At 35.8% G+C, this 9985-nt stretch overlaps 1 protein-coding gene across 1 annotated transcript; it reads left to right on the forward strand.

The window, feature by feature from the left end:
* The first annotated feature begins 7182 nt into the window (after window positions 1–7182).
* LOC101293799 (50S ribosomal protein L17, chloroplastic-like) lies at window positions 7183–8677 on the forward strand. Its single transcript, XM_004302449.1, has 2 exons — window positions 7183–7480; window positions 7998–8677. Exons 1-2 carry the CDS (start codon window positions 7237–7239, stop codon window positions 8405–8407), a joined length of 654 nt encoding a protein of 217 aa, XP_004302497.1. The 5' UTR covers window positions 7183–7236; the 3' UTR covers window positions 8408–8677.
* Window positions 8678–9985: the final 1308 nt, after the last annotated feature.

Raw genomic sequence — 9985 nt, forward strand, 5'->3', positions numbered from 1 at the left:
AAAATATATATTTATAACGCTGCTAGCTAATTATTAATGAAATTTCATGCCATATATAAAATCTCAATTCATTTAGTATATATTCTACGTACTACAACTAATTAATAACAAATTAATTAACACACACATATATATATATACTTAATAATTACAGAACAATATTATACATATATATATCTACATCATCACAAAATCATCATTGTGGTATATACCATCAACACAATATTATAAATTAATTAACATATATATATATATATATCTACTACTAATTATAAACAACTTCATTATATATTATATCTAATCATCAACCAAATCGATCAACATATATATATCTATATATACATCCAACATACTCAAAATCAATTAACTCGATCATAACAATATTATATATCAACATCATCACAAAATCATCATGAACTCATATATATCATCAACAACTTCATACCATATCAACACAATAATATTATAAATTAATTAACATATATATATCTACTATTTATTAACAACAAATTAATTCATATATATTATCAATTCAAATCATCAACCAAATCGATCAACACACATATATATACATCCAACGTACTCAAAATTAATCAACTTAATCACAATCAAAATCAATAAACTCAATCACACTTAAAATCGATCAACTCAAATAAAACTCAATTAATCAACATATATATACATATACGTACCTATATATGGCTCCACAAACTAATTATGGACAGATTTCAACAACACCCAAACTTTTTCTCCCGTTTTTTCTTCTCCCGCTTTTTTTCCCAGATGAGCTGCTGCTGTCCAGATCCGCAAATATAAAGCACTTTAGCCGAGGACATATTAATTTCGTCGGCTAAACTTTTAAATATTTCGTCGGCCATAGTTTGTGAACTTTAGCCGACGAAATAAATTCTTTAGCCGACGAAAAAATGCTTCGTCGGCCTGGTTTTTTTTTTTCGTCAGCTAAAGCCTTTCTTCTGGTAGTGGTAGTTATTCATGGTATACAACGCCTGCGCCACCACCTTTATAAGAATTTCCCTACCTACAACACTCAATAGTTTTGACCTCTAGCCGGTTAGTTTCTTAGACAAGTTATCTTTAATATTTGCAAAAGTGTCATTTTTTGACCGATCCACTAAGGGAGGAATGCCCAAGTACTTGTCATGCTTGTCAACCTGCTGCATACCTAAACAATCTGCTAATGTTTGCCGAATCGGAGATGCAACACTTTCACTAAACACAATACTACTCTTTTGGAGATTCACATGTTGACCAAACGCTCTCTCATAAGTAGATAAAATATCCCGGATCACAATACAATCTCTAGTGGTGAAGCATTAGCGTACAACATACTATCATCCGACAAAAAGTAAATGACTAATCATGGGAGCCCCATCACAGACCTGCAAACCACGCCAATTACCTTGAGCAACAGACTGAGAATTCAAAGTCGATAATCCTTCAGCACATAACAGAAACAAATTAAGGTGAGATGGGATCATCTTGTCTCAGTCCTTGGGTGGGGAGTGGAAAATAGGCACTCCATTAATCAAAAAGAGTACCTAACAGTAGAGAGACAATACATAATCAAGTCCACCCAAGTAGGAACAAATCCAAGTCCACCCAAGTAGGAACAAATCCCATCTTCAACATGATTTTCTTCAAAAAATCTCATTCCAACCGATCATATGCCTTACTAATATCCAACTTAAGTGTTGTAAAACCTTCTTGTCCTCTGCGCAATTTATGCATATAGTGAGCTAGCTATGAAGCCACTAAGGTGTTATCAGAAATCAATTTATCAAGGAAAAAACACTTTGTTCCAGATAAATAATCGCCGGAAGGAAGGACTTCAATCTATTAGCTAAGACCTTAGAAGCAATCTTATAAATAACATTGCATAGAGCAATCGGATGCAATTGAGCCATATTCTGGACCTCTTTCAAATTGAGACAACGGGTATATTAATTTATATTCAACTCCACCGTTCGTGTTAAGAGAATGGTAGGTTTCACGTAAACTCAAATTCATACTCGATTAGAAGAATGAGATGAGCATCAATCAGACAATCATGATAAAATGAGTCAATTTATCTCATAAACTTGTTGGATCTTTATAAACAAACTTGTGTATCTTTGCACAATCGAGTTAGGTCAAACCGAAACAAGTGTATGTACTGTGTAGTCTCAGTTTTGAGCTCCGACAATCGAGTCGAGCGGAACTACTTGACAAAATTGAAAATAAACCATTAAATTCGAGTTGATCAAGTTTGAAATTTTTCAAGGTCAAGCTATACTAGAAATTTATAAAGAACATATGACATCACGAGTCGAGCTTGATCATCATAAACTGTCATACGACATTCTCTTAAAATTTAGTGTAATTTCGGGTTCACATTGACAACGTACTCTAGAGTACTTTATGGGTACGTTTGGTACCTGTATTACCTAAGCCAGTGTTAAATAAGGAGTCCTTCAAGGCTAATCCCATGTTTGGTCTCTCTCGGTACTAATATTAATGGTGTTAAGTTGGACCTGTTTTTTGATTTAGCCTCCTTATGAGGGCTTAGCGTGGGTACTCCGATTAGAGGCCCTTAGCTAAGACTCACTAACCTTCTCTCATTCACATCGCCTCCACAACTCTTCTCTCTTCATTCTTCACCTCCTCTCTGTTCCACCCCGAAGGATCTTCTTCAATCTCTCTCGCCGCTATCTTCTTCTCAATGCGGGTTTCTTCGGTCTCTCTCACCGCCATCTTCTTCCCACCTTCGTCAGCAGGTACGTCCATCTATTTCTTCCTTCTCTCTTTGATTCTTGAATCATTATTTTCTCTATTCGATCCATAGACGATTGATCGTCTGAAGCAAAAAAACAAAGAGATGGATCAGTTTTAGAACAATTATACTTGTTCCTTGTCTTATATTTATAAATTTGTCATTCTTGTGAATTGTTGGTTGATTCTATTTTTTAACTTTTAGATATGGATGGAAAAAATCTGTTGTTGATCTTGTTGTTGGAACTGTGGCATATAGAGAATGTGTCTGCTTGTACAATCCTTGTGTTACTAATGTTGAAATTGAGGCAAAGACGAGATCATCGAATTGCTTTAGATAATCGATCATTTGTTAGATTTGAGACTTGGTTGATTTATCTAGATAGTATAATAGGCAATAGTGACACCGAGTGTGTGAATGAGTTGAGAATGGATAGAAGGACTTTTGGGTTGTTATGTGAACTGCTCCGCACTGATGGAAGGCTAAAAAATGATGGATTAGTTACTGTGGAGGGGCAAGTTTATATGTTTCTACACATACTTGCTCATCATGTTAAGAATCGTACCATTAGAGGTAGATTCTTCCAATCAGGAGAGACAGTTAGTAGGTATTTCAACTGTGTATTGCAAGGTGTCTTACGATTACAAGCCAATCTATTGAGAATGCCAGACCCCGTACTTGATAATTGCACAGATAATATATGAAAATGGTTTAAGGTATGTTATTATTATTCTGATGGAATTGTAGATAGTTTTGGTTCTAGTCTATGCAATTCTTATAGTTATAATTAAATTTCACTTTTTTGGTTTAGAATTGTTTGGGAGCTTTAGATGGAACTTATGTTAGAGTGCGTGTAGCTGCTACTGACAAGGCAAGATACCGAACTAGAAAGGCAGATATTGCAACAAATGTCTTGGCAGCTTGTTTGCGTGACATGCAGTTCACATTCGTGTTACCGGGATGAGAGGGTTCTGCATCCGACTCTAGAGTACTTCATGATGCAGTAACTAGGCCAAATGGATTGAGAGTTCCCACCGGTAAGGCCAAGAGTTAGTGACGGCAACAATACTTACATATGTATGTATTTTATATATATAACTAATAGGATTTCTTATTTTTGGTTAGGTTATTATTACCTTGTAGATGGTGGCTACACTAATGGTGAAGGATTTCTTGCACCTTATAGAGGAACACGGTATCATCTGTCGAAATGGAGAGAAGGGTGTATGCCTACCAATAAGGAAGAGTATTTTAATATGAAGCATGTGAAAGCAAGAATGTGATAGAGCGCTGTTTTGGTTTGCTAAAATGTAGATGGGTCATTCTAAGGAGTTCATTTTTTTATCCCATCAAGACACAATGTTGTATCATTACGGCGTGTTGTCTTCTACATAATTTTATTAGAAGAGAAATGGCTATCGATCCAATAGAATATGCAGTATTTGAGTATGATCAGTTAGCAGATATGGAAAATGTTGATATGATTGACTCTATTGAAGCATCAGATCAATGGACGGCATGGAGGAATGAGAAAGCCTCTCAAATGTTTGATGATTGGACAAGACGCAGGAATGATAGAGGCGGTGCTAGAGGCCGTGCTAGAGGCTGTGCTTAGATGTGATTGTATTAGTTTCATTCCTAGATAAGAATTTTTATTTATGCAATGCAATAGACAATGGTACCATTTGATTTTGAATAATATGTTTGATGCTTGTGTTTTTATTTATTTTTTGAATAATATGTTTGATGCTTATATTTTGAATAACTATACAACAGTAGCATAGTTGTATATTATGCTTGTGTTAAGAGCATAATATACAACTAGTCCTTGCAGAGTCGCAGGGATGGATAACCTGGGTTAAGAGCTTTTGCAGAGTCGCAGTATTATTAAACCAACTAGTCCTTTATACAGAACGAGTGTCCTTTTACTTTGTAATTTGATATATTATTGCAATGGTTCTCTGTACTCAATGACCAGCAGATAATTACTAAGTGAAAACAGTCATTTTGGCTTTTACTATAGCTCAGATTAAGGCCAACCATTACACTACATACTTGTTTTGAGTTATGCTACTCGATTGCAATATTCATAAACTTCTGTTGTGGAGGTATTATAAATGAGCTAGGCATTTGTTTTCTGTGTTTTGTAAACTATATCAGGTTTTCCTGTGTTGTTAAACAACTAGTGCTGAGAAGATTTGTGTAACATGAGGCTCAGATGACTACTATCAGCCTTATTTCAACCTAGCCACTACCAATAAATAGTGGTTTGGTCCCTTAAATCTATATCTGAATATTAGTTTCGTATATTTCTTGTTTTTATTCATTTTTTGAATAATATGTTTAATGCTTGTATTTTGAATTAGTTGGTAGCTGCGGTTATGGACTATATAGTTCATTCATGTTTAGTACTCTAACTCATACTTGTTTTATTTGTGAGTAGGTATGGAAAATGAGGATATGAATTCCGAGCAGGCAAAGGCAGCTGGAACTAGGCGCAAGTGGACAAACTTTGAGGAAGATGCATTGTTGTCTGTCCTTGATGACTTTGTTACTCGTGACTTGCGATGTGAAACAGGGAGTTTCAAATCTGGAACTTTGCTTCAAATGGAGAAGTCTTTGGAGCTCTTGTGCCCTAACTCCAATCTCAAGGCATATCCACACATTGAATCAAAATTGAAGAAATGAAAACAAAATTTCAGTATTGTCTATGACATGAAAAACACAAGTGGATTTGCATGGAATGATGCCAAGAAGTGCATTGAAGTTGATAGCAATGATGCATGGGATATGCATGTTCAAGTAAATAAATTCATTAAGTTTCTAATACAAGTTGTCTTTGTTTAACCATGGATGTTCTAATATTAGTACTCTTTTTTTTTGGTAGCACAGTAAAAATGCCAAAGGTTGGAGAAATAAAAGTTTTCCAATTTATGATCGTCTTGCTCTGATTTTTGTCAAGGATCGTGCCAATGGAATGGAAGAGGAGCTGAAACCCCTGCTGATATGGTGGATGAGCAAAGCAATAATGATATTAATCCTGAGAATCTGGTTAATGATGTAAGTCATGTGTCACTTAACCAAGAATCTAGCCAAACTGAAGGTAGTAGGAAGAGGAAGAGAGTTGATGAGACTGATAAGATTGTTGTTGCTTTGGAGAAAGTATTTGAAGAATCAGGAAAGAGGATGCAAATGGTAACTGAGGCCATATTGAAGGGTAATGAAGATCGCTCTGACATTGCCAAAGAGTTGAAGAACATGTGATTATCTGTTGATGATCAAATTGTTGCATTAGGAATCATCCTAGAGAGACCATAGAACATCTATATCTTCAAGTCATTGGATGATGATGTTAGAAGGGTATATGTTCAAAACTTGCTTATAGGCAATAGATAGGATTGTTCTAAAAGCCACAAGTAGGTTGATGACTAACACTGATTTTTTGATCATGAACCTTTAACATCAGTGAAATGTTTTAACTATTTTTTTGTTGTGGTGGCTTCTTATGTAAGAACTAATGAAGGCAGTAAGTATGTTTAGAGCATGAGGTAGATTTTGGAACCTTTTTGTTGCTTGCTTTTGTTGTTGTATAATGAACACATAATATTAAGCTTAAATGTGAGTTTTGCTTATGTTTTTTCCCTCTTTGTATTGCATGTTAGTGTTGATTCCTCTGTTTAAGAGAAGCTTACATGGTTTTTAACTTTAACTTTGATGTATGCAGGGAAACATGTCCTTTTTATTCCAGAATTCTCATTTAAGGTATGCTATTGGATTCTGCATATTTCTTTCACAGATTTCTTTAGGAGATTTTGCATATTTCTTTCACAGGTTTCTGCATATTTCTTCACATGTTTCTTTTAGTTGTTAAAAGGACATATCCATATTTGAGGTACTTGTTCTGTGTAGTTCATGTCAATTTTTTTTTTAATTATTTTTTTGTGTGGATTTCATGTCAAAATTTCAATGACCAAGATTGTTAGATGTTAGAGTAGTCAAGTCTAATGCATCACCAAACATGAGACATCTCTAATTTAATTTTTTTTCTAATCCCATGCAACACTAAACATGGCTCAGTATTAGTACAATTTAAGACAGTCAACACTAGTCCAGGACAGTCTTAAAAATTAAAGAGGTATAATGCAGTACTGGGTACCAAACGAACACTATATCTCTCCTTTTTGCGGTATTGCTCGTTAAGATTCGAGGTCAGCTACACCAGCTCCGTCTTTAGAAAAAAAAAAAAAAATTGTAACTCATTGACAGCCTGTTAGATCTTTTCCTTGGGTCAGCCCAAACTGAAACACTGATATCGGGCCTCAAATGTGGCAGCCCTTTTTCTTGTACCCATTTTCCTAGCCAACATATGCCCTTATCCAGAACCCCATCAAAACTCAAAGGTTGATAAGAACTGTGAGAAAACAAAGATCCAGAAGAAGCAGAGAAGCAGTGTGTATGATCTGGGAATGGCGACGACAATGGCATTGGCAACCGCAACTGGAACAGTGGACACTGCCAGTAGATGGAGCATGGCCTCGCTGAGGTCAGCGCTTCCATCACCGTCTATGATTGCTGCTTCTTCGTCCTCAACTCATTGTGGGCATCGTGGTCTGCGCCTCAGCCTGAGCCTCACTCAGTCTGCACCAAAACCCCAGAAGTATTTTGGGTCCTTCACTGGTCTCTCTCCCTTCAACCCTCTTGGCCTATCAGGTACTGCTCTCTCTGTTTTTCCTTTGTTTCATTTAGTTGTGCTGTTGAATTCTCTGTTACTCTGTCAGTGATGAAGTGTAGGTTTAACAATGGAGGTTGAAGCAATTGGGTGTAGTAATGCTAATGAAATTATGTATCTTTTTGTGTTATTTCAGCTCAAATTTCATTTTTGTACATAATAATGGAGGTTGAGGCAATTGGGTGCATTACTGCTACTGAAATTATGTATCTTTTAGTACTATTTCAACTCAATTCTCATTTCAGCACTAAGCAATACATGATATACTTACCAAGTAACCTCCTTTTTTGTTTAGTATTCATTTAGACATAAAACCTGGTTTCTTTTGGGTACTTCCCTTGTTTATTTTTGTGTAGCTTGTTAGTTGGTTCATGCTGAGATTACTTATTTGTGATGTCTGCAAGAATAGCCACTATGACATAAAATGTGTGGCGTTTTCTCCATTTTATGGTGTGAATGTTACTAACAATGCAAAATCTTTTATCTTTCTTCTTGCAGACAACACAAGTTTTGAACATAACTTTACCATTATTGATAATGGTGGCCGTGTTTATGCAATGAGACACGGAAGGAAAGTGCCTAAGCTCAACAGGCCTCCTGACCAAAGGAAGGCGCTCCTTCGAGGCCTCACAACTCAGCTCCTTAAGCATGGGCGCATCAAAACCACTCGAGCAAGGGCTAGCGCAATGAGGAAGTATGTGGACAAAATGATCACATTGGCCAAAGAAGGGTCTCTGCATAAGAGGAGGCAGGCTCTTGGTTTCATCTATGAGAAGCAGATTGTCCATGCCTTATTTGCTGAAGTACCAGACAGATATGGAGAAAGAAATGGTGGTTATACTAGAATTATCAGAACACTGCCGAGGCGAGGGGACAATGCACCCATGGCATACATTGAACTCGTGTAGGTGTGAATTCAGTTCAATTTTAATTCACAGTTTATTCCAAATCCTCTCTCTTTTTGTAATGCTGAGATAATATGAATAGATGACGACTTAAAGTCTTGTATTGAAATGCATTGCCTGCCTAAATTTAAGTTTGGTGTCTCATTTTGTTTTTGATTTTTAAATCTGTTCAGTCTATGGTCTGTTGATTGATAGGCATAGGTAGTATGCATATTGTACAAAGTAATCCTGGATCTTTTGGAATCGTTATACTATGCTTTTCAGTTTTGCTCCCTTGGAGAATTGTCTTCTCTTGAGCTGTAGGTTCTTATGTTTGTTTTCTCATTCTGGCCTATTATGGTCTTACCTGTGATGTCTTAATTTCCAATTCAGACACTACTTCCTTTACCTATGGTATTTCTTTTTGTTGTTTAAGACCTTGCTGCAATTTCCTTTGACATCAGTACCTCTGATTTTGAAAATTTTCAAGGATATGTGTTTGTATATCCTATGATTATCCTTCTCAAGATTGCTTGCCGCTCCATACCAGAAAAATAAAAATTAACTGTTTACTTCATGTTGATTGATGTGCATTTTATGCCAATCAGTTAGTTTCTGCAGTCTCTAATATGTGAAATTTTGTAAATATGAGTGCTTGCTCACACACTCTTGGCTTGAAAATGTTTCTCAACAAGCTTTTTCTTGTGCATGTATACTTACAATATCAGAAACTTGATCAAGTATAGAGCACATTTAAGTTTTAACTCCATAGCCATAGATTTCAGATCAGTATAGATCTGAGGATCTTCCAAGCTGAAGGAGTTACACGATAGGTAGACCTCCATTGCTATACACTTCAAATATAAGAGGAGAATCTTTCAAGTTGAGATTTTCTTGTCTTTGTTCCACAATGTATATCAGAAGGGAAATTCTATTTGAGGATGAAATCATCAAACTAATCTATGATGGTTATTGATATTTGGGACAAGGATTGTGTCATATAGTGATATAGATAGTGTGAATTCCCTAGTTGGGAGAGTAGGGAGAGTACTATTGTATATGACTGTTATTTCTTGATTGAACTAGACTGAGTACCGATCTTTATGCTAATGTAAATTGGTTTTTTAAGTTAGATATTTCTTCTTTTACTTTTCTGGTTCATGCCGTGTCGAAATGAAGTAGATGCTTACTCGGATTTCAAGTCTATCTAGCTGGCTCACTATTTATTCAGTGTTGTTGGCTTGGTTGTTGGAACATATTGATCAATGTATGTTCATATTTGATCTCAAGTCAAACTCTGAAGAACATATGGTCCTACATTTGCTTTTCTGGAACTTGGGACTATTTAGCCATGATGGAAAGTGCTTTCTTATTGAAATATATAGAAATATATAGTCAATAGAGAAAGTATGGTGTAGTGCTCATCACCCTATCTACTCTACAGTAAAGTATGGTGTAGCATGTTGACTGCACCATACCTTACACAGTAAGTCATCCACCTTACTGTGTAAGGAAGTCAGTAGTCATGACTCAGTATGGCTGGTATGGCTAGGTATGGTTAGGCTTGTATATATATACTTGGTTGTAACCTAATGTTTTCAA

The sequence above is a fragment of the Fragaria vesca genome, linkage group LG6 (assembly GCF_000184155.1).
Source record: "Fragaria vesca subsp. vesca linkage group LG6, FraVesHawaii_1.0, whole genome shotgun sequence".
Classification (NCBI taxonomy): domain Eukaryota; kingdom Viridiplantae; phylum Streptophyta; class Magnoliopsida; order Rosales; family Rosaceae; genus Fragaria; species Fragaria vesca.

Bases quoted from the DNA above. Each gene is read 5' to 3' on its own strand.
- LOC101293799 (XM_004302449.1), top strand. From the start codon at position 7,237: ATGGCGACGACAATGGCATTGGCAACCGCAACTGGAACAGTGGACACT. The intron at 7,481-7,997 runs GTACTGCTCTCT...TTCTTCTTGCAG, and splicing joins CAACCCTCTTGGCCTATCAG to ACAACACAAGTTTTGAACAT.